Source organism: Bos mutus, chromosome 25, assembly GCF_027580195.1.
Source record: "Bos mutus isolate GX-2022 chromosome 25, NWIPB_WYAK_1.1, whole genome shotgun sequence".
Classification (NCBI taxonomy): domain Eukaryota; kingdom Metazoa; phylum Chordata; class Mammalia; order Artiodactyla; family Bovidae; genus Bos; species Bos mutus.
This window is the reverse complement of record NC_091641.1, coordinates 179,772-204,183: the sequence shown is the minus strand read 5'-3', so window position 1 is coordinate 204,183 and position 24,412 is coordinate 179,772. Positions and strand designations below refer to the sequence as shown.

Sequence of the window (24,412 nt, the reverse complement as noted above, 5' to 3'; positions counted from 1 at the left end):
CAGGGCTGGGTGACGTTGGACAACTTATGGTCCTCCGTGGGCACCCGCGCCTCTTTGGTGGCCAAAGGACTTGGACCACACGGGTTTCCATCTTTTGGGGGCCTGGAGGCCTCAGAACACACATCACAGACATAAACTGCTAAATTTTACCTACAATTCCAGTCCGAGAGCGCAGGTCCCCCAGCCCCGCGGAGGAACCCAGCACAAGAGGATCTGGAATAGGGTTCAAGGAGCCGGTGTCTGGGTCTCCCTGGGAACCTCGGTTCCTACCCAAGCTGGGAGGGAAGTTCTGAGCTGCTGCTGGGGCGAACCAGTGCCCCAGTCCCTGCCCCACACTTGTCACCACCTAACTCCCCGGGAAAAGACGGCGCTGACCGGGTCACCTGAGCTGTGGGTCCAGGGGAGCTTAATCGCGGCCTCGCCGCCCCGCTCGGGGCCCACCTCCGGCCCCGCCCCGCCCCGCCCCCGGGGCTGCCTCCCGGCTCCGTCACGCCCCGGCTGCCTCATCCCCCAACTCGGCTTCCCTCTGCGGCCTCATTGAGCGTCTCTAACCGGTACTCGCTTCGTGATCGTCCCTGGATTGCGGCCCCTCTGACACCCGAGGCCTCCGGGATCCCGCGGCTCTGCCCTCGCCCGCAGACTTCGCCCCAGTGTCCAGCGTGTAATTCCGAATGGAGGTAGGTGTGGCCCTCCCTTCTCCTCTCTCCAGACTCCTGCTCCAACTGCCCACCCCAAAGAGGCCAAACTTTTTTTTTCTTAAAACATGTTTACTCCATTTAACCCGGAAACTTCACAATCAAGAGGACAAGTGGGGAGGGGAACAAAAGGGGGGTGATGGGAGCGTTGGGGGGTGGCTGTCGATCCTGTGCTTGCAGAGCCGAGGTGGGGGAAACCGTCTCCTTCCGTTCGCTTTCCCTCCCCCACGGCTGCGGGCCGGCCTGTGGGTGGGGAGGGGGGCGCCCTCAGGGGCACTTCCGCTCCACGCACTGCTTCCCGCCCTCCTCATATTCCTGCTTGGAGATCCACATTTGCTGGAAAGTGCCCTGGGTGGGTGGAGCGGGAGGGCGGTCAGGGAGGCCCAGGAGGGAGGGAGAGCAGGTTCCCCACACTCCACCCGTGGAGGTTCGGAATCTTCCCCCTCCCAAGCCCACATTCCCCCTGCAACCACCAACTTGCCCCATCTCCCTGTTCCCTCCTTCGTATTCAGAGGGCGGATACCCGCTTCATACCGTTCAATCACCGATGCATTCACTGAGCATTTACTGAGCACCTGCGGTTCGAGCTGGGAGGTGGACCTTCCAGCTGCAGGTCAGCGAACCTGCGCTCCAACACTCCATATCCCCTCTCCACCAGATACCCTGTCACTCCATCAGGCTTTACATGCCAAGTCTCCCTCCTTCCCAAGAAAAATCTTTCCTCCACCCTCCTCACCATTCTGACACCACCTAACATCAAGGTCGGGATGATGTCTTTACTCTGGCACCCCACCCCAACCCCCGTTGAAATACGGTCCGCCAGCCCTGGCACTTAAGACTGTACCGTCTCTATGATTACTTTCGTCTGCCTGAAAGTTAGTGTGTGTGTCTTGTTTCTGGACACACCTTTCCGGACCATGTCACCTCTCCCTTGGCTTCTGCTTACCGTGCCAAAGCCCCACCCTTCCCACCATCTCCAGTTTCCAGTGCAGAGCTCAGTGCTGAGTTCCGGACCCAAATTCTCAATTGTCTTTCGCACACCTGGTTCTCAGTGTCTCCTGGAACCTCACACACTCAACGTATCCATGACTGCTGTCACCATCGTCGTCCAGCCCTGGCTCAAACCTGCTTCTTTGGTCTCTCTCGCCTTCTACAGTTGCCCTGTCCAAATCCAGTGGCCCCTTGCCACGTGGAACACTTGAAATGGAGCTATCGAGCACTTGAAATGCAGCTAATCCAAGATGAAATGTGCTCTCGGTGTCAAATCTGCACTGGATATTGAAGACTAAATCCAGAGGATGTAAAACGTCTCAAATTTTATACTGATGACATATTGAAATGATAATACTTTGAATAAGTAAGTGTGTTAGTCGCTCAGTCGTGCCCGACTCTTTGCAAACCCATGGACTGCAGCCCACCAGGCTCCTGTGTCCATGAGATTTTCCAGGCAAGGATACTGGAGTGGGTCACCATTTCCTTCTCCAGGGGATCTTCCCAACCCAAGAATCGAATCCAGGTCTCCTGCACTGCAGGCAGATTCTTTACCAACTGAGCTACAAGGGAAGCCAATACTTTGAACATATTGGATTAAATACAATATATTCTTAAAACTTAATGTGTTTCTTTGGACTTTTAAAAGATATGGCTACTAAGCAATTTTGAATGACATACATGACTCATGTTACATTTCTCTCGGATAGCACTATCAGCGGCCAGCATCCTGGGTCTCATCCTTGACCCCTTTCCTTCTTACCTCTCGTATCCAAACAGTGCCCACATTCTCAGTCAGACCTCTGATAAGCTCCAACCCTCTCTTCCCCACATCCGCTCTGCTGGCAACCCCAGGTCACAGTGGAGACCACGGTAGCCCTCTCCAACCCACTCTCTGCTCTGCAGCCCAGGTTGTGTGCTTAGTCACTGAGCCGTGTCTGACTCTGTGTGACTCCATGGACTGTAGCCTTCCAGGCTCCCCTGTCCACGGGGATTCTCCAGGCAAGAATACTAGAATGGGTTGCCATGCCCTCCACCAGGGGATCTTCCCAACACAGGGATCAAACCTAGGTCTCCCGCATTGCAGGCAGATTCTTTGCCATCTGTGCCACCAGGGAAGCCCAGGCGAGCTTCCTCAACTCTGGCCCCACAATACCTATCCCCTGCCTGTGGCCTTGCCGGACTCTCCCCTGGGGCCACACACCCTCTCTCCTGCTTTGCCTCCTGAGTTCTCACTCTTCCATCTCAGCTTGAAGTCTCCTTAGAGGCCCCTCCTGATCCCTGAATGAGATCAGGTCTTCCTTTGAAGGAACACCCCACACCTTGTCTTGGCTTCCTGTTTGATTGTCTTGGCTTCCCGGCTGTCCCCATGCACGAAGGCAGGGACTAGGTCGGGCTGTCTGCCCAGGTGCACAGGAGGCTTGCCACGACTGTGCAACTGACACTCCCAACCCTGAGCTATCTTCAGGGGGTCAGTCTTCTGTCACTCCGACCCTTGCTTCTGTCCCTTTGGGGGCACTGCCTCTAGCCGATATCCTCCTTGTCCTGTCATGACCCTGCTGTTCCCCTCTGTGTGGCTGACATCCGGCAGATGCAGTTTGCATCTTAACCTCTCTGCTCAATGTCTTGCCCCCGCCCCAGCAGCTGCTCCAGACTGAATTCCCCACCTACCGCCGCAGAACCACCCTGACTGCTGCCTTTGGTTTGTCCCTTGCTCACCACCCTATGCCCACTGCTACCCATCCCGTGACTCTAGGACAATAGAAAGAGCCTCCCGTCAAGGTCCCCTTGAATTCAGCTCATACCCCCATCCCCAAAGACTCCTGTCGGACATAACCTTCTCAGACATGCCTGTGGCCGTCAGATCACCTTGCCCCAAACCTCTAGGGGCTCACCCTGGCACACAGATCACCACAATCTCATCCCAGCCAACCTGTCCAGCTTCCTGTCCTCCACTTCCTGCTTTGTGTCCTGAGATTGCATTCACCTTTCTGGGAGCACTGACTGCCCTTTCATAAACAATGAGCGAATGAGGCGGTAGGCAAGGCAGTGGGGCGGTCTGGATCTACTCCACATTCAGCAGTAGGCCAGGGCCCTCCCCTCTCACCAGTGAGGCCAGGATGGAGCCCCCGATCCAGGGGCTGAACTTGCGCTCCATGGTGCTGTTGCTGGCGATGAGCTTCAGTCTCATGCTCTGGGAAGAAAGAAGGGCTGGGGGAAGCAGACACCTGGTTCTGGGAAGTGGGAAGGGACAGGGCTTGGAGTGGGGAGGCCATAGTGGGAAGGAGCCGCTTTGGTGGCCAGAATACTGGCTCAATGTGTGGGAAGGAGGAAGGACTTGGTGCTGAAGGGCTGGCCCAGGGCCCTGGCCAAGGGTGGGCTCCTACCGGTGGAGTCTTCTGGGAAAGCTCTCGATTGAGTCTGTCAGTGAAGCCCTGCAGGAGCGTGTTCCCACCCGTGACAATGACACTGCCGTAGAGGCCCTGAGAGCAGGGAGGAAGAGTGAAGAGTCAGGGCACGGCCCTGCCCTGGCCCCCACACCCCCACTTCTCCTGGACCCCTCCACCCAGATGCAGGCTTGGGCCTCACCGGACGAATGTCAATGTCGCACATGCCGATGCTGGTGGTCACCACGTGGCCCACCCCTAACATGGTGTTCCCCGACAGGCCCTGTTGAGAAAGGTGACTGGGCTTTGGGCCCTCTGTCCCCTCTCCCCAGACCCCTGTCATCCTAAGCTTCCCCCCAGCCCCGGGACCCAGGGACTCCAGCCAGCCCCACCTTGACATTGGAGGGATCAAACAGGCCCTCAGGGATGCGGAGCCGCTCTGCACCGTAGTCTGTGTTGTAGCCGTTGGGCATCTCGTAGTGCACTGTGGGCATCTGCGCAGCCACCCTGCCCAGGAAGGAGTGAGATTCTGCTTGGGGTGCTCCCGAAGGACCAGAGGACCCCCAGAGCCCCAGGCCTTCCCCTTTCCCACCCCCCATCCCAGCCTTGGGCCCCACTCACTGCTCATCGTAGGGAGAGTCTGAGACCTGCAGCACGGAGGCCTGGAAGTCCTGGATCACCTCCTAAGAGCCCAGGGACATGGTGAGGGCTGGGCTCCCTTCTCAGGCCCCACTCCCACCCCACCTGCAGGGCCTCTGTCCCTCCCATCTGCTCATGGTGGGGAAGGGCGGTGAGGGAGGGATTAGGAGCTGGAGGGGTGGTTTCCGGGGACCCTCTCCAGTGCCTCACATTGCACATGTAGTTATGCCAGGACTTGGAAACCTGGGGTAACTTCTCTTTCTTCTTCCAGTTTGGGGGTGCGCCCTCCCGTACAGGCTCCTGTAGAGGCACAGCCTGCGATCACCCTTTGCATCCCATACTGGCCCAACCTGCCCTGTCCACATCTGCCTCCCCAGCACTTTCCAGCTCTGCAGCTAATGGGCACCGGGTTCTCTGTTCTATTGCCCAGAAAAGGTGTTTCTCCCCCTTCCCTATTAGAGGAGAAAGAATGGGGAGAGCCCACCCCATGGATGCTGTGCACGCAGTCAGTACAGAAATCTAAAAGGCCTTGGTCAGAGAACATCGATGGCTTGGAGATTCCAGTAGGAAGCCAGACCTTAATGAAACAGCCTTTTACTGACCCATGTTCCACGTGCGGATCCCTTGCATGCAGGGTCTCAATTAATACTTGCGGCAGCCCTACATGCAGTTTTTCCACTTTGCAGGGGAGGAAACTGAGGTTCAGGAGCTGTAGTCTCAGGCTCTAGGTCACACAGTTCTTCTGTGGCAGAAGCAGACCTTGAACCTGGGTCTCTTGGAGCCCAGAACCCACCACACTGGCCCTCATACACACATCCTTCTAGCAGTTGGCTGTGGGACCTTGGCCATGTCCCTCAGCCTGTCTGGATCTCTGATGCCTCAATTGCAAATTGAGGGCCTAGGATCCTCCTGGGGCCTGGCTGCTCCCCACCCTGATATCTGATGGGTCAGGGGGCTGACTGTCATAGGGTCAGTGCCCAGGACATCCCAGAGGCTCCACCTTGGCTGCGATCATGTAAGGTGGGATGATGTCAATGGCCATTTCCTGGAAGAGCTCTCGGCACTGCATGGAGATGAAGTCCCCTGCCAGGGGTGATTTGACAATGCCTGGAAAGGAGGGGGTGTCATTGCCTGGTCCCTCAAGGTGCCCCCGACCCCTATCGAGGCCCCACCTTGCTGCAGGACGTAGCCATCATGCACTGGAATGGCTGTCGTGTGGGTGGCCCCACTGTCCAGCACCAGACCTGTGGAGCGTCCATTTGCAAAGCTGGTACGGGAAGGGTGGGTCAAAGAGCCAGCAGCAGTGAACAAGGAGGCTGGAAGCTGATCTGGCCTACTCTCTACTTTCCTAGGTCCAGCCCAATCCCAGTCTTCAAATCTCTCCCTCTGGCTTGTGACTCATTTGCTAGAGAAAGGCAGCTGAGACGCTTTGCCACTTTTTTCTTATCTGAATCACACTTTATTCCTCTATTCCTTTCTTCTGAATATCCAGCCTCTCTTTTTAGTCTTAGTTCTATGTCCCATGGGATCCCTGAAATGAGGGTCTATATGGCCCCAGTGCCTGGCACAGAGTACTATGGAAAGCTGATCCTTTTAGAAAAATAAATGGGAAGGGAACATCTCAGTGTCATATACCCTTCCCTTCTCTCTCCAGCCCCAGCTCCCGTTGTCTACTTGTCCCAACTCTCCATGCTCAGCCTGATCCAAGGAATGGGAAAGGACCACTGGTCTGGCCACCCCAAGATACAAAGCACTCAGCTCCCAAGGGCTCTTTGCACTAATGGGGCTTGGGGATGGGGGGTGTCTGCCCATCTAGGATATTTATCTCCAGAGAATCAGGCCCAGCCTCCATCTCAATGCACCACAAACTCCACCCTGACTCTCCATTCTCACAGAGCAGCTTAACCCAGAGGATACGCAGTAAGCACAGCTGTCTTGCATAAGAAGAAAGCAGGAATGTTGTACTGCTCAAACATCAGCTCCGTCAGCTTCTCCCGTTTGGCCCGTGTGTTCCACTGGGGAGAAAGTGCAAGAGGGGAAGTTTCAGGAAATGAAAGGCACCAATCTATGTATACACCTTCCACATACACAGACCTGTTTTGCACTGAGGACAGAGGTCAGGTCCCCTGACCCTCATAGGTCTTTAGAATGTTGAAACTATAAAGAATTTGAAATATCACAATTAAAACCCAACTGAAGAAAATAAAACTCAGAGAAGGAAGTTGGCCAAGATCACACAGAAAGCTCTTGGTAGAGCTGGGTCTAGAGTCACAGTCTCTTGACTCCTAGCACAATGCTTTCTATTGTGCAATACACACTTCAGGCCAACCCCCCCAACAAGACCCCAGTACATCCCTCTTTCCCACTCTAATCCTCTCAGAGATAAGAAAGCTGAAAAAGAACATCTTTCTGGGTAAAAATGTTGGATTGAATACAAACATTTACTTTTATTCTCTCCCAGGCTATGCAGGCAGTCATGTTTGACTCTTTATGACCCCATGGATTGTAGCCTACAAGTCTCTTCTGTTCATGGGATTTTCCAGGCAAGAATACTGGAGTGGGTTGCCATTTCCTTCTTTAGGGGAATCTTCCTGACCCAGGGATTGAACCTGCAACTCTTAAGTCTCCTGCATTGGTAATATAGTCTCCTGCATTACCACTAGTGCCACCTGGGAAGCCCTTATTCTCTCCCAAGATCCCAGCAAAATTATAATAAAGGGAGAATTAGAAAAGAAGAAAACCATAAACCCACAAAAGTCAACAGACACATAAAAAGATGCTCAACATTTTTGGTCATTAGAGAAATGCAAATCAAAAGCACAACGAGGGACTTCCCTCATGGTCCGGTGGCTAAGACTCTGCACTCCCAATGTAGGGGACCAGGGTTCAATCCCTGGTCAGGGAACTGGATTCTACATGCCACAACTAAAAATCCCACATGTTGTAACATGTGCTACAAACTAAGACCTGACACAGCCAAACAGATAAATATTTTTTAAAGATGAATAAAAAGTAACATTCATGGGACAGGAAAGAGCTCCTGGAAAATAAAAATAGAGGAGCAGAAATTAAAAGCTTTATAGAAGAGTTGAAAAATAAATTGAGGGAATATCTTGGAAATTAGAGGAAAGAGATACATAAAATATAAAAGATGAAAACATTAGAAGAAGACCAGTTTAGGAGGTACAAAATCCAAATAATAGGATTTCCTAAGAGAGAACAGAGAAAATTGAAAGAAATAAATCAACAAATAAGTAATTAAATTTTTTTAGTAATTAAATTTTTAATTGAATTGAAAGACATAAGTTTCCAAATTAAAGAGACACATTGAGTGTCCAGAGCCATGAACAAAAATAAACCAATATAATATTGTGAAACTGTAAAACACTGAGGACAAAGTGAAACTTTTATAAACTCTCAGAAACAAAAATAAGTTACATCAAAGGATCGGGAAGTAAATGACCTTGGCTTTCTTGATGGCAACAGTAGATGTTGGAAGGCATTGAATAAGTGCCTTCAAGATTTCATAAAAAGGGATTTCCCTGGTGGTCCAGTGGCTAAGACTCTGCACTCCCAATTCCGGGGGACCAGGTTCAATCTCTGGTAAATGCCTGCCACAACTAAAGATCCTGCATGCCACAACAAAGACTGAAGAGTCCATGTGGCACAATGAAGACCTAGCACAGCCAAGTAAATAATTTTTTAATAAAAAAGTTCCAAAGAAAAATTATTTCCAACTGGAGCGTTATACCTAACTAAACTATACATTCAAGGTTAGACATGCAAAGCCTCAAAAAGGTTACTTCTTATGTCCTTTCTAAAGCAGTTACTGGAAGATGTGCTCCATGAAAACAAGGGAAAAAATCAAGAAAAGAGTAATGATCCACAGGAAACAGGACTTGTAATACAGGAGAGAGGGGCAGTGTTTTCTTAAGATGAAGGTGAAGGGAGATGTAAGGATTATAGCTACACCTTCTGCACAGAAGCTAACTAGTCTACAACAGAACAGGTCAGTAGGCTCCTGGAGAGATTTCTTGAAGCTGAAATTGATGGAACACCTAAAGCAATTAATATCTTGAGGAAAGATAAAGATAACTGATGAATAATTTCAGGTCACATTATTTGGTAGATAGAAAATGAAGAAAAACAAAGAAAATTTTCAGTGCTAGAGAAAACAAATAATTGCACAAGAGAGGAAAATAAATAGTTTATTGCCTGTCTCAGGCCTGATTAGCATATATAATAATAAGAGTATAAATACTGAATCTTAAAACAAAAAACAAAAAACAACCCTAAACTGCAACAGTACTTCAAGTAAGAAAAAAATGTGTGTGGTTTGGGTTGGGGAGGAAAGAGAGCTAAGTGCTCATTTTCTATAGTGGGAAACCCATAGATAATACCTAGAGCTAGAAAAATTCACAATCAGTGATTTATTATATTTAGAGATATAAAAGGTAATGGCAAAAAAAAAAAAAAAAGCTAAAAGAGAGAAAAGCAATTGTCTCTGGAAAAGGGATAATAGAAGGAAGAGGCTATGCATGGCAGTTTATAAATAAAATTGATTCTATATAGGTGTATATAACATTGACCAAAAATTTCAGTTAAAAGGTCACACAGGGACTTGGGGGGTGGGGCATTGTGTAAGGATGACTGGGGGAAAGGCAAGTTGAGAGAGCAGGAGAAGAGAAGGAGGCATGGAGACTAACACAGGGAGAAAGGAAAGTGGTTGAACCTGACAGAGTTGGAAGGAAAGTTTGAAAAACAAAGAAAGAGGAGTGATTAATGGCTTGAGGAGAGGTGAATGTCCCACCCCAGGGCTGGACTAGGGACTGGACTATGCACTTACCGGGGCCTCTGACATGAGCACTGGGTGCAGGTTTGGCTCAGACTTGACATGTTTGCTGTAGGTGTGATCCAGGATTGCACGGAAGCACTCCCAGTCCTCAACTGGGCCCAGGACATCAGTGGAGAGATGAGGGTGGGCAGGCAGGGGTCCAGAAACAGGAAGGAAGGAGGGAAGCCAAGTCCAGGGGAGGGGAAGTGAGACAAGGTCCAGCAGAAATCCCCCCTTTCCCAGGAATCTGGTGGGCCCTTGTGAGAAACCAGGCAGCTTTGGGAAGTAGTAAGGGCATCCCTGGGACTTGGGCAGCTGCAAGGAATACTCCGTGAATGTGGGGCCCTGTGCCCCGGGTTGTGGGGTGTGGGTTCTGGGTCTGTGTCAGGAGCCGGTAGTGGGGGCCCCATACTCATGCCATTCTTGAGGGGAGACATGACTTCCGCTCCATCTCGAGGCACGTGGAGGGCGTTGGTGTCGATGTGAAAGATTTTCCCTTTCTTCTCTTTCTCCCCCTCCAACTCCAGCCCGCCCCCCTCCTCCGCGGCCAGCAGCCCCACCGTGGTGGGGAAGTCAGCCTGGAGCGGGGCATGGACAGGAGAGAAAGCCATATCTTGCAGGGCCCTCAGCCCACCCCCTGGGTTTACTCCCATATTCCCGCTTAGCAGAGCTTTTCTCTGGGCGCTGAGAGCCCTGGGTGACTGGGAAGCCTGGAGGGGAGCCCTAGGATTTGGGCAGGGGGCTGGAAGGCTCACCTTGGGGCAGTCCTCCCCAGCGTACCCAGCGCGGACTGAGAAGGAGCCAATGTCAAAGACCAGCGCCCCCACCTCATCTGTGCGGGAGACAAACTTGTGAGGGGTTATCTCCCAAACTCTCTCTCCATGGATTGCTCTGAGAGGAGATCCCGGCAGAGCCACCTTCAACCCGGAAGGGTCAGGTGGGAGCTCGGCCAGGAGTTCAGGGTCCTGGGAGTGGGAGATCAAGACTCCAAAGTCCCTTTCTGCCCAGTGGCCCTGTTCAGGCCACTCTCCTTGCCTGGCTAGAGGCCGGGCGGAGACGGGTTGAATGGTGGTGAGGTTGGGCCGGGTACGCGCAAGCATTCTGAGGAGGGTCGAAGGTTGGAGTGATGCAGGACCCAAACCCGGGGCTGGAACCGCTCGATCGCAGAGGTGACAGGCCCCAGGGTGCCCAGAGCTTGGGTTGCGTGGGTTCGGGGCGCTTGGATTCGGGCGAGGCCACGCCAGGCTGGAGATCCCGAAGCCCGAGGCTCGCTCACCTCCGCCGTAGACGCCCCCGCTCATAGTGCCCTCTCAGCGCTGCTCGCGGCCCGTGGGCGGCGGCAGGATCAGCACCGTGGCGGCCGGACAGCTCCCGGGATCCCGGGCGGGGCGGGGCGCGCGGACCGCCAATCGGGAGGCCAGGTCCCCCGCCCCCAATGGCGCCGCCGATTGGCTGAGAGGCGAGACAATAACCCGGCCGGGGGCCGCTGCTTTAAAGGGCCAGACACCTCAACCTTAGGCGGCGGGGAGGCGATTGAGGGGAGCGAAGACCTCGAGGCTGGTCCTAAGGGACAGGCTGGAAGAGAGCAGGACTACACAAGAGATTCCTTGTCCATTCGAAGACCTGGGGGTGATTGAAGGCGCCCTTGCTCCTTTACTTTTACAAATAGGATCTAGGAGAGGGCGCCATACTCTTGGAGACGTGGCCATTCTCAGGCTCCTGAGCAAGGTTCTGCCATAACCTCGGGGAGACAGGGAAGGGAAGAAGGGAGGGAGAGGTACGGGAGGGGGTGTGTCTCCATTTTCTCCCTGTTTCTTTCCATCTTTGTCTTTCTGATGGCCCCTCTTTTCCTCGTTGGTCCCTGTTGGCATACATACACACATGTACACACATGGCTCTCAGCTAGCATTCACCTCTCTTTCATCTGTTTTTCTCAGGAGTTATTTATCAAGCAAGTAGGTTTTCCCCTAGTAGGCTACTAAGTCCTTCTGGGCTTCCAGTATGAGGCCACCTCCACAGCAGTTTTGATAGAGAAGGGGAAGGAGCAGTTCTGACAGCCTGGGTCAGCGGAGAGACTCTTATGTGAGCATGTGTGTAGGTGTTTGTATGTATGTGTTTGAGTGTGTCAGCATATGTGAGCACATGTATGTGTATGTTAGTCATTTTCAGTCATGTCCAACTCTTTGTGGCTCTGTGGACTGTAGCCCTCTAGGTTCCTCTGTCCATGGGATTCTCCAGGCAAGAATACTGGAGTGGGTTGCCAATCCCTTCTCCAGGGGATCTTCCGGGCCCAGGGATCAAACCTGGGTCTCCTTCATTGCAGGCAGGCAGATTCTTTACCGCCAGAGCTACCATGGAAGCCCTTGTGCACATGCATATGTGTGTACATATGTGCATATGAATACATGCTTGTGTGGGGAGCACTCCCACCTACTTGTTTAGGGGTGAGTGGAGCATTAAGACCAGAGATAGCAAAGGAAGAGGATTCTGTGTAATGACTGAATGCCCCTGAAGTTCTCTGCTTACCAGATACTCACTCTGTAAGGGCTCCACCTTTCCTTAGCCAGAGGACAGATGGTTTGAGCTGGCTCATCCGTTATCCACTGGCGACAGTGGCATTTCACATTCCCAGGGTTTGTTCTGAGTCCAGACCTGGCTCCCCTGACTGGAGGCTTCGGTGGGAGCGGTGAGCTGTAGGAGAGAGCTGACTCAGGAGCTGGGAAACTGAAATAGTCCAAAGTGAGCCTAGGCTCAGTCATCCGCCTCTATAAACTGTGGTCTGGATGAACTGGAACAGCCCCTTACTTAACCTCTCAGTGCCTCATTTCTTAATCTTTCAAAATGCTGAGGTGAGAATTAAAGGAAGACACTGGATGAGAAGTGATTCTATTCATGGCCCGTACCTCTCCTTTTGGTTGTCATTGAATGATGCTGCTTCACTTCCCCTTTAAATTCATCTTGTCAATTGCCACTATTCCCTTCCCTATCCCAGTCTGGACCACAGACTCAGAAACTGTCCCAGTCAGGGGAAACTTTACTGATCATGAAAATAAGGCCTAGATTTTATTGGGATTTTTCCAGATACAAGAAGGGCTCTATCTTGGGTCACACAGTTCACTGGGGCAGAGCCAGGACTAAAACTCACATCTCTCATCAGCCAGTTGACAGATGATTCTGTATCCCTCTGCAAGTTTCACTGTCCCCATCTGTAGAACAGCTGGAGGTGAGGATTCAATCCAATGCTAGAATCAGTTCCTGGCTTGATTCACTCCTGGCTAAGTGCTAGGGATACAGGACTATTCAGCAAACATTGGGTCTTAAGAAAATCCCTGGGTGTTTTTGAGGCTTTAATATTATCATCCACATATTCATAGAAATCTGTAGTCTGTCTAGTAAGGTGACTTTTCCTCTCATGGTTGGTACAAAAGCTACAGTGAACTACAGGACTAGACTTATCTCCCAGTCAACTGTGGCCAATTTTCATTTGTCATAGGATCTGACATGATACTCTATTGCATGATGCAAGTGGTTAAAGTTTATTAATGTATTTCATCCATCCATTCATTCATTCAACAAACATCCTTTATGCCTATAGTGTCCCAGGCATTGTGCAAGCTATGGGAACACCAAGGTGCATAAAATATATCCCTGCTCTCAAGGAGTTTGAGTGCAATGGGGATCTCAGATGTGCATGAAAATGCAGTGAAATGGAGGCTCAGAGGAGGGAGGGGCTACCTGTCTCTGAGAGTCCAGGGAGACTTCCAAAAGTGAAGTTTGAGCTGAACTGTGAAGGATAAATAGGGGTCACTGGTGAACGAGGTGCAAAAGGTCTTCTACCCAGAGAACACTGTGAGCAAAGGTCTAGGGAGGTTGACATTTCTGGCATATGTGGAAACAGGAGAGTTGGATGTGAGCTGGTGGCAGAGACCAGTGTCAGGGGAAGATGAAACTACAAAAATAGCCAAAGACCGACACATTCATCCCTGAACTCTTTTTACTTAGCAAATACAAAGCATCTGCTATGTGCCAGGCACTGTTATAAACGCTTTACAAATATTAAGTAATTTAATCCTCATAATGATCTGATCATCCTCATTTTGCAGGGGAAACAGAGGCATGGAAATGTGACTGACCCAAAGTCACTCAGCTGGTAAAGGGACAGAGCTGAGATTTTATATATATATTTGGCTATGCCAGATCTTAGTTGCGGCACTCAGGATTTTTTTTTTTTCCTTTCTAGTTGCAGCATGCGAACTCTTAGTTTGGCATGTGGGATCTAGTTCCCCGACCAGGGATCGAACCCCAGTCTCCTGCATTGGGGGCTCAGGGTCTTAGCTACTGGACCAGAGTTGAGATTTGAACTGTGGTATGTGAAGAGTATTGATCCTGGGAAAATGTTGTCATGCTTCTATTCATTTCTTAGATGTTTGATGTTCTCCAGGTATCTGATAGGCACTGAGAATAAAATGACTCACATAACTTGATGTGACTCTCACTGAGTTTAATGTCTGTTTTGGATGATGGATGATTAAATGATTAGCTCAATAAAGTCATCTAACGGTTCTCACATTGGCTAAACCTGAGCAGCTGCTAATAACAAAGGTGGTAGGGTCACGACCCCTAGGCCCCACACCTTGAATATGATTTGGCATCTTGTGAGGGTCTGTTCATTGCTTGGTGAGCTCTCACCCAGTCCTCTGCCAGACAAACCAAGTGCCCTGGCTTCCCAGGGAACCCCCAGTACAGGTGGCAAGTGCCCAGAAAGAAATAGTCCAGTGAAGGCTGCAACAGGATGCAGCCAGCATTACAGTGGGGCACAAACAACAGTGTAGTCAGGAAGGCAATATTTAAATTAAGAATGAGAAAATGAAAAATTTCCCAGTTGACAAGTGGAAGGGGAGTCGGGGTGGAAGGCATTCTTAGTAGACAGGACAAGCCCCAGCCTGTGTGTCTTACAAAGAAGTTTGGCCCTTCGCATGGCGTCAGTTGGGAACTACTGCATGGTTTATATATATAATTTTTATTTATTTATGTATTTTTGGCTGCTCCGGGTCTTTATTGCTGTGCATGGGCTTTCTCTAGTTGTAGTACACAGGCTTCTCTAGTTGCGGAGTGCGGGCTCCAGGGCGTGTGGGCTTCAGTAGTTGCCACACACGGGCTCAGTAGTTGTGGTGCACAGGCTCAGTTGCCTGGAGGCATGTGGAATCTTTAGTTCCCAAACCAGGGATTGAACCTGGGTTTCTTGCATTGGCTGCAGATTCTTAACCACTGGACCCTGCGTAGTTCTGAACAGCAAAGTTATATGATCCAACTTGCACTGTAGAAAGATATCTTCTAGCAGCTATTTGGTAGGTTGATTAGAGAGGGACTATCCTAAAAGACTAGGAAACAGGCAAGAACCAAAGTAATAGCTGTTGGCATACTGTAGAAGGGACAGATTTAAGCAATACTGGAGAAGTAGCATTGATTAGCAGAGAAGGCAATGGCACCCCACTCCAGTACTCTTGCCTGGAAAATCCCATGGATGGAGGAACCCAGTAGGCTGCAGTCCATGGGATCTCTAGGAGTCAGACATGACTGAGTGACTTCACTTTCACTTTTCACTTTCATGCATTGGAGAAGGAAATGGCAATCCACTCCAGTGTTCTTGCCTGGAGAATCCCAGGGACGGGGGAGCCTGGTGGGCTGCCGTCTATGGGGTTGCACACAGTGGGACACGACTGAAGTGACTTAGCAGCAGCAGCAGCATTGATAAACTGTATCTACAGATGACATTGACTGCCAGCCTTACCTCAATCGCAATCTCCCTTCTTTCTTTATGAGGAATATTTTAGCTGGGTATATGGCTACAGACTTCATTTCTTAGCCTTCCTTGCATCTGGCCAACTTCTGAGTAGAAGTTTGTGGTGTCCTTAAACAGAAAAGAACCTGTGCTTCCATGCCACCTCCCCCCGCTTCCTGAGAGACAAGATTCAGATACAGTAGTGGGAAATGCCTGGGCCGCACTGGACACAGAAGTGGAAGCCACAGGTTGAGGAGGGCCAAGATGTCCCAGAATCCTGAAGGATCTAGTTTGGGGTTGTTGCTTAAGGCACTGAGTTTTGAGGACTCTTCATTCTAGCAGCTTGGACTGTAGTCTAACTAATTGACTATCCTTTGGATATGGGGCATGAGGAAGCGAGAAGCTCCTGGGTGGACGGTGGTGCTGTTAACTGGGCCAAGAGACTCAGAGGAGGGGCAGAGCTGGGCAGGATGGGGTGGGGTGGAAGAAGATTACTTTAGTTTTGAATATGTTGAGTATGAGACATCTATAAACAAGTGGAGTGTAATCATGGTTTTAACAACCAACTCTGCAGGGAAGGGGAACCTCGATCTCAAGCATTTGCTGACTTCCATGGTGTAAATATTGCCACCATGATGATGATGTTACTACTATCAACATGACCTCATTGAATAAGGAGTTGGGAAGAGAGGGATACAGTAGGCTCCTGTGAGCTGGTCCAAGCTGGCACTAGCTGACTCCAACAGTGCACCACTGTCCAAAAACATCCAGGTGGAGATGTTCAATCTGCAGTTGGACAGACAACAAATCTGAAAGAGAAGATAGAGATTTGAGAGTGATGAGCAATCAGTGGGTAATCAAAGTCCCAGTAGTGATTGGAGTGAATAACTTGGAGTGAGAAGAGGCTAAAGTCAGGATCCCAGAAAATCAGTGTTTATAGAAGATCCTGAAAGGCAGCAAAGGCTGAGGAGAAGCCTGAGAAAGAACAGTCTGAGGGAGGACGAAGTGTCCCACATCGGGGCCAGATTTTCCACATGTGCTCCAAAGCTTCTGCCTTCTCATAGAAACTGGCCATCCACTGGTCATCCCCTACCTGTCTGTATCTTCACCTCTGTCTCCTCATTGTCCTTCACATTATTATCTAAACAAGCTCTAGAAGTTCCCATCAAAACACAAATATCTTGATTCCACATTCTCCCACTGCTGCTGCACCTTCCTACACCCTCTCCCAGCCAAGACTCCCAAAGTTTCAGCCACCTTGGTCATCTCTACTACCTTTCTCACTTGCCCTCAGGCCGCTGCAAGCAGAGTATCCAGTGCAAAAGCTCCACACAGAGCCAGGATCAGCCTCCACAGTGGTCAATCCTATGCCCGCTTCCCAGTTCAGCCTTATCTCACCTCTCTGCAGCATTCAACAACATGTACCATTCCTTTTTGGAACACTCTTTTGTGTTCCAGAATTCCACCTTCTCCTGATTTTCTTCTTAGCTGGCTTCTCCTTTGGCAGCTTGTTCTCCTCTGCCTGACCTTTAAATGTTGGAGTTCCTCAGGGCTTGGTCTGAGGCCATCTTGTCTTTTCCCTGAACCTCTTTATGACTTCATCTGCTCTAAAATGCCACTCATTCTCAAGGCTCTATTCCAACCCAGATTCCTGCTGAGCCCCAGACCTACTTAGACTGCCACTGCTGAGCATTCTGCCTTGCACCTCTCCTAGGCACCTCAAGCCTAACACGCCCCAACTTAAAACTCTTGATCTTGGGACTTCTCTGCTGATCCAGTGGTTAAGAATATGCCTTCCAAAGCAGGGGACGCAGGTTCGATCTCTGGTCGGGTGACTAAGATCCCACATGCCACGAGGCAACTAAGCCCACGTGCTATAACTAGAGAGAAGCCTGCATGCCCCAACCAAGACACGATGCAGCCAAATAAAATAAACAAATAAATGTTAAAAACAAAACAAAAACTCTTGATCTTCCTCCCCAAATATATCCCCTCCCAACTGCTCTGCTCTCAGTAAATGGCACTTCCAAGCTGCCAGTACTGACAGCTATGCACGTGGTTGTCTGCCATCGTCTCTTCTTATACACTAAGCTCCCTGCAGGCAGAGGAAGGCACACAAACTCAAGGGTGTATCACCAGGGCCTAACACATCACTGGGACTCATAAATATTTGCTGACTGAGTTAAAGTAAGGAAGCATATTAGCACAGAAACCAGAGTGAGAGGAAGCAGTGTCAGATGCCTTATAGAGATAAACAAAATTGGGTTCTAGTCTGAGTCTGCTAGTTTTCTAAATGACTCTAGGGAAGTCTCTGCCCACATGTAGATTAAGAGGAAATAGAAGTAAATTATAAGGTCCCTTCCAAATTGTAATTGACATCTATTATCTACTGTTAATATATCACTGAACTGGTGAGTGCACATAAACAGAATTTGTGCATAACTAAGAATGACTTTAAAAATTTTTTTCTTTAAAAATTGGTGCTTTGATGGGAATTCTCTGGTGGTCCAGTGGATTAGGACTCCATGCTTTCACTGCTGGGGCCCAGGTTTAATCTCTGGTTGAGGTACTAATGTGCTTCCCCCATGGTTCAGATGGTAAAGAATCCGTCTGCAATGCAGGAGACCGAGTTCCATCCCTGGGTTGGGAAGATCCCCTGGAGAAGGGACTGGCTACCCACTCTAGTACTTTTGCTTGGATAATCCCTTGGACAGAGGAGTGCTTTGAAAACTATCTGTAATGCCTTTACCAGAGGCTACATGAAAAGTGTTTGATAATTTTAAATTGCATGAGGACTCAATGAAAGCTCTTCATTGACTTACCAGAACATTTTCCCAATCCGTCGGGATCTCATAACTAACCAAGGTGACTTGCAGAGGAGGTAGCTATCAATAGTCTCATTTTGTAAATTTGGAAGCTGAGGCACTTACATTCTCAGCCTTTTGCAGGGATGGTCCAGAGCAGGGTTCATCAAGAGGCTAGCACCGCACACAATAAAGTCGATAAAGCTGCCCTGGTTCATGTCTCAACTCTGCAGCCCTAGGAATCTGTTTCCACTATTTTAAATGGGAACAGTGCCAGTACTTCATAATATTTTCGTGAAGATTAAATAAGCATGGAAATCAATAAATACGAGTTGATATTACAGTGTCATGCAGCCCACTGGACAACGCGGGGACATTGCCTGGGCAGGAGTTTTTTCACAGCACACCTGAACTCCCAGGAACTGGCTTGGCCCCTACTCCTTCCTGGTCGGTTACCTTCGGAATGGCCGCCCTTTCCTCTACCACCTCAGAGACCCGCTGCCCAGCGCGGGTCTGAATCTCTCTAACCCCGCCCCTGCACAGGGGCGTGGCCTCACTCACAGAGGCGGAGCCAAGGCGGAGAACTGGGGCGTCGAGCTCCCCTTCCCAGTCTGGAGCCGCCCAATCCGGGAGGGCGGGTCACGTGACCAACCAGCGGCTTCACCCTCCCCTCTGCCGGTACCACCTCTGCCAGCCCCAGGGGGGATGTCTTGCGTCTTTTCGGGAAGCAAAGCAATTTATTTCGGTCCGTTTTGCTTGGAAATAGCTGGGAGAACTATCTTTGATGTGACAGGGTCAATCTTTGCACCTTAAGTGATATTTTCCCTTCCTGCCTCCCCCCACCGAGCAGTTGGTCTCGCCCAGCCGGGCCCTGGGCGCGGCGGCGACGGCCGCGTCACTGGCGGGCGGGATCCCTCCGCTCTGGGGAGAGCAGCGCTGGACGGTTGAGTTGGGGTGACTGAGGAAATCCATCCGCGTCGCCGCTGCCGCCTCCGCCGCGGAGGAAGACAGGACCTGCCGCGCTCCTCTAGCGACCCTTCGCAGACTCCCACCGCCACAGGTACCTCCGCTGATAAAAGGAGTCCTCATCCCCCCCGCAAGCCCCAAATTCCCATCGGGGAACCTCTCTTCCGTCTGTCTCCCCGGTCTGGCCTCTCGGGAGCGGACATAACTCTCCAGACCTCCCCTCCCTTCTTTTGGCCTCGTCGCTTCCAAACCCGGAAGGGGAAGAGGGGGACCCTCGCCCCCAATTAACGCACGCGCTCCCTGCACCATCGGGGGGAGGTGTTTCGCTTGGCCCCAGGCCCCATCCTAGCCCCACCTGCCTCTTGCTCCCTGAGAAGTTGGGGGTCTAAATTCGGGGCTTCCTCTAGGCCCCGTCCCGCCCCTTACCCCACCACTACCACCCTCCTGCCGGCCCCTGAGTAGCACCCGTCGTGTCCTCGCATTTCGCACCCCAGCCCGCGTTCGCCTTGCAAAACTCCAGAATCCTCAGAGAGGCAGGCAAGGCCGCGAGGCTGTCCCTCCCTTCGTCTCTCCTCGATTTGGGTTCTGCCCCGTCTTTTCTGGCCTCATTACCCGGGACCAGAGGCCTCGGCACCCCATTCCCTTTAGTAGTCCTGACCCCACGCTTGGCTCCCAGGCGCCCCCCTATACACACACACTTAGCTATCTTTTGGGCAAAATGGAGGTCGTGGGGGCCGGAGGGCCAGGCCCACTGCGCTTCGCAGCGCGGCACCGGCCCGCGCCTTCCAGCTGCCAGATCCGGGGACCCTCCCTTGTCCCCTCCCCTTCGCCCCGCCAGACCTGCGGAGGCGGTGGCACCCACATTTCTCCTTGGGACCCCGGCTGCTGTATGCCCAGAGTCCGGGGCCGCTGAGGGGGGCTCTGGAAGGTGATGGGGATTGAGGGCTGGGAGCGTCGCCCCCGCCCCCAGCGGCTTCCTCCTGGCCTGCTGCTTCCTTCTGCCCCGGGCGTCTGGCGTTGCCGCCCGGCCTGGGCTGCCGGCAGCTGGAAGGAAGGGGCTTTGTCCGGAGCTGGGGAAGTAGGGTGGGGAGCTCTGCCCCCCTCCTTTCTTTGGAGGGGCGTCCTCTGGCGCTGGCGTAGAAATCTGAACAGACCAAGGGGAAATGTCAGTGGGGAAGAGGAACGCCCAGGGCCTGGGGGAAGTGGGACCGGGGGCGGGGGGGAGCGGGTTGGGGGGATGTCTGGGTCGGCAGAGTGCAGTGTGCATGGGCAGATCACACAGGTGTCCAAAGTTGGGGGGGCGGGCAGGACTCCGAGCCCTGGAGCGGAGCCAGCCAGGCCCCGAGGGCCCCTGCGCCGAGCCCGCGGCAGGGCTCTGCGGGAGCGGAGGGCGCAGGGGCTAGGCCGCCTGGGGCTGCCTGCTAAGCTTGCCCGCCGGCGCCTGGGAGAGAGCAGCTCCGCGCTTCTGGGCCCGGGACCTCTCTTCGGAGACCTAATTACTGGAGAGCGGCTCCCACGGGCTTTCTGCGGGCGCGCCGGGGCGGGCGGCCTCGGCGCTGGAGGGAGCAGCGGCTTGGGGCTGCCTTCCCCGCCACCCTCGCCTCCACCCGCCGCGGGCGGCTAATGGGGCGCAGCCGGCCCAGGGATAATCCGGGGTGAGCCGTCCCGAACCTATTAGTGCCCAATCGGCTTTTCCCAAATCCTGTAAACAGCCACCTTGGCCGGCTCTGGGGAGGGGCAGGAGGCTGGGTCGGGCGGGGGCGATTGGGCCGGGGGTGGGGTCACCCACCCTACAGGTTTCAGCCTTGGATGCGGTTGCCCTGGCAACAGGGCTAGGGTGGGGGCACTTCACCAATGAGGTGCTCTCAGTCCGGGTGACGGTTGCCTAGGCAACCCCACGAACAGACCAGCTTTCCCCTGTGGGCTCCCCCACCCCCAATCGAAGCTGGGGGTGGGGGGTGGGGGTGTGTGTGTGTGTGTGTGTGTGTGTGTGTGTAGGGTGTGCGGGTGTGCGGCTTATGGGGGTGAATTTAACGAGGCACCGCCCCTTTTAAAATTAGGTGCTAGGAGGGCGGTGCCTGTGCGGCAGGGGCGGACGCCGGGTCTGTTTTCGAAGGGACTCTCCCCGGCACCCCCCCTTCCGCCAGCCCCCCAGTTCCTGCCACGGGTGTCCCGCCCGGGCTGCTGTCCGAGGGAGGGGTTTCCCCTGCGCTTCCTCTTGCACTTCTCGCTCCGTTTCCGGGGGGCGGGAGAAAGATTGGGGAAGTCAGCTGTTGCTCGGGTCACGGCTACGTCTCTCCGGGCCAGAGACCCGGGCTGTGCCGGGGGGAACCGCGGCCACTGCTGGCGCCCCTCCCCCTCCCACCGGTGCTTACCCCTTCCGGGCCGCGCTTCGGCCCCGCCTTTACCCCTGCTTCCCCGGCGGCCTTGGGCCTGACGTCAGCCTTGCATCCCCTAGGCCTCGGGCCAGCGGCGAGGAGCTGCCTCCCCCAGCCCCCGTCCCGCGGCCCCCAGCCGCCCCCAACCCCGCCCCACGGGCCCGGCGCCATGAGTGAGCTGGAGCAACTGAGACAGGAGGCCGAGCAGCTCCGGAACCAGATCCGGGTGAGGGCCTGGCGGGCGGCTGAGCGGGCAGGACCCGGTGGCTTGTGTGTACCGGGCTAGGGGAGGCAGGGGAGGGGGGTGCGTGTGCTTGGTGGGGGGCAGTACCCTAATCTCTTCCTGTCTCATCCTTTCCACTCTTGTTTTCCGTTCTCTTTCCTCTCCTCCCCATCTTCTTCCCTGCCCCTCTGACGGGCTCTGCCGTCTCTTATAGGATGCCCGAAAAGCATGTGGGGATTCAACACTGACCCAGGTGAGAGGAATCAGGGCTGGACTTGGCTTTAGGGAAGGAGCTCGGGTGGGAGGCATATTTCTCCGTGGGCCCTGCCACCCGAACCTTTCTGAGCCCATTCTGCCTCCACCTCCAGATCACAGCTGGGCTGGACCCAGTGGGGAGAATCCAGATGAGGACACGGAGGACCCTCCGTGGGCACCTGGCCAAAATCTATGCCATGCACTGGGGGACAGACTCAAGGTGGGTGAGGTCGAGGCTGTGTGCTGAGCCATTGTGTTCACCCTGGGCTGAGGCAGGGTGGGCAGGGGCCGCCTTGCACATTGGGTGTCTCAAACAAGATGCTCGCGTTGGCAAGTGAGTGTGGGAAGACCTGACTTCCAGATCCCCGCCAGGGACCCAGGAAACAGGACCAAACCGAGCTAGTGGGAACCTCCGGGCTGCTACCGGAAGTTGTCTCTCGCCAGATGGGAGAGGGGGAGGGTGTCCTGCCTCCAGAGGGGCCTTCCCACCCAGACCCCTCTGGCTCTCCTGTCTCACTCCCGCAGGCTGCTGGTCAGCGCCTCCCAGGACGGCAAGCTCATCATTTGGGACAGCTACACCACCAACAAGGTAGGGGCAGCGCCTGCGGCTGCCGGGGCAGGGCTGCGGCGCCCAGCCGGCTCTCACCCCGGGCACTACCCCTTGCCCCCAGGTCCACGCCATCCCGCTGCGCTCCTCCTGGGTCATGACCTGTGCCTACGCGCCCTCAGGGAACTTCGTGGCCTGCGGGGGACTGGACAACATATGCTCCATTTACAGCCTCAAGACCCGTGAGGGCAATGTCAGGGTCAGCCGGGAGCTGCCTGGCCACACCGGTGAGCCTGGGCCCTATGGCGGGGACAGGGGCTGCGCCGGCTGTGCTGACAGCCCCCGCTGACCAGCCCCTTCCCCCAGGGTACCTGTCATGCTGCCGCTTTCTGGATGACAACCAAATCATCACCAGCTCTGGGGACACCACCTGGTGAGGGCCTGCCAGCGCCAGGCAGGCGGGGCTCACCCACACTTCCTGCTGAGGGGGGGGCGCCGGGGGGAACACGGCCTCAGGGCTCACGCAGCAGGTAGTCACCGCCTGCTCCAGGAGTGGCAGCGACCACCTTGCAAACCCTTCAGCCTTTTGTTCTGGTGGCAGGAAGGAGGGACGAGTGTGAGGCAGGAGCAGGCGCTGGCTGCCAGTGCTCCCAGCGTGGAGATGGCCTCGGGCCTGAGCTCATGCGGTGGAGGGGTAGGGCAGAGGGCATCTATCCTAACCCCTCTCTGACCCTTTCCTTCCTTCCGTCACCTCTCCAGTGCCCTGTGGGACATTGAGACCGGCCAGCAGACTGTGGGCTTTGCTGGACACAGTGGTGATGTGATGTCCCTGTCCCTGGCCCCCGACGGCCGCACCTTTGTGTCAGGCGCCTGCGACGCCTCCATCAAGCTGTGGGACGTGCGGGACTCCATGTGCCGACAGACCTTCATCGGCCACGAATCCGACATCAACGCCGTGGCTGTAAGTTCTGGGCGAGCTGGGATGGCCCCTCTCTGCCAGGCTCCCGGCCCTCACTGCGGCCTCACCCCACTCTGGTCGCATGTCCTGCAGTTCTTCCCCAACGGCTACGCCTTCACCACGGGCTCTGATGACGCCACATGCCGCCTCTTTGACTTGCGGGCCGACCAGGAGCTCCTCATGTATTCGCACGACAACATCATCTGCGGCATCACCTCTGTTGCCTTCTCGCGCAGCGGCAGGCTGCTGCTCGCGGGCTACGACGACTTCAACTGCAACATCTGGGATGCCATGAAGGGCGACCGTGCAGGTGAGACCGGGAGCTGAGCAGGGGGCCAGGCAGGGACAAGGGAACTGGGCCGGAGGGGTTCTGATGCCCCCTTCTCCCCCAGGTGTCCTCGCGGGCCATGACAACCGTGTGAGCTGCCTCGGGGTCACTGACGATGGCATGGCTGTGGCCACAGGTTCCTGGGACTCCTTCCTCAAGATCTGGAACTAACAGCCCCGACCCCAACTGGGCCCAGGCTAGGAGGGGCCCTGCCCGTGCCCACACTACAGGCCGGGAGCTCTGGGGCTGGGTGCACACCGAGCCTCCCTCCCCGGGCCACGGGGCCTTGGGTCCCTGCTCCCCTACCCAGGTTTGGTTCCTCCCGGGGCCCCCACTGTGGAGATTAAGATGGGGATAGAATGGGGAAAGAGGGGCAGAAGGCCCTCATCCTTTTGCTGCCCTGGGGTTGAGGCCTCATCCCGCTGGAGGGCCAGAGGCAGGAGGTGGAAACTCCAGGGGCTGGCTTTTTTAAAACTGGTTTTATTTTAATTTTTATTATATTTTCAGTTTTTCCATAAAGGAACCAATTCCAACTCTGTACCTGGTCTCCACCCTTGCTTGTTGTCTTTCTCACTCTAGTCTCTGTTCCCAGTGGCAGAGTGGCTGGGGGACCCCCCAAGTAGGGA

General features: G+C 53.7%; 2 protein-coding genes across 2 annotated transcripts; one reads left to right on the top strand and one right to left on the bottom strand.

Moving 5' to 3' along the window:
• Positions 1–962: 962 nt before the first annotated feature.
• ACTL6B (actin like 6B) lies at positions 963–10,846 on the bottom strand. The gene is made up of 14 exons (XM_070362472.1): positions 10,822–10,846; positions 10,301–10,377; positions 9,958–10,123; positions 9,558–9,658; positions 6,629–6,726; positions 5,884–5,978; positions 5,712–5,818; positions 4,922–5,011; positions 4,694–4,755; positions 4,465–4,579; positions 4,275–4,355; positions 4,073–4,168; positions 3,793–3,879; positions 963–1,043 (listed from the first exon to the last, which is right to left on the bottom strand). The coding sequence occupies exons 1-14, from the start codon at positions 10,844–10,846 to the stop codon at positions 963–965; spliced, it is 1,281 nt and encodes a 426-aa protein (XP_070218573.1).
• An 8,189-nt stretch (positions 10,847–19,035) lies between these two features.
• On the top strand, positions 19,036–24,324 carry GNB2 (G protein subunit beta 2). The gene is made up of 10 exons (XM_070362848.1): positions 19,036–19,191; positions 21,556–21,701; positions 21,913–21,951; positions 22,067–22,173; positions 22,479–22,542; positions 22,625–22,787; positions 22,867–22,933; positions 23,260–23,461; positions 23,552–23,768; positions 23,851–24,324. Exons 2-10 carry the CDS (start codon positions 21,645–21,647, stop codon positions 23,955–23,957), a joined length of 1,023 nt encoding a protein of 340 aa, XP_070218949.1. The 5' UTR covers positions 19,036–19,191; positions 21,556–21,644; the 3' UTR covers positions 23,958–24,324.
• Positions 24,325–24,412: the final 88 nt, after the last annotated feature.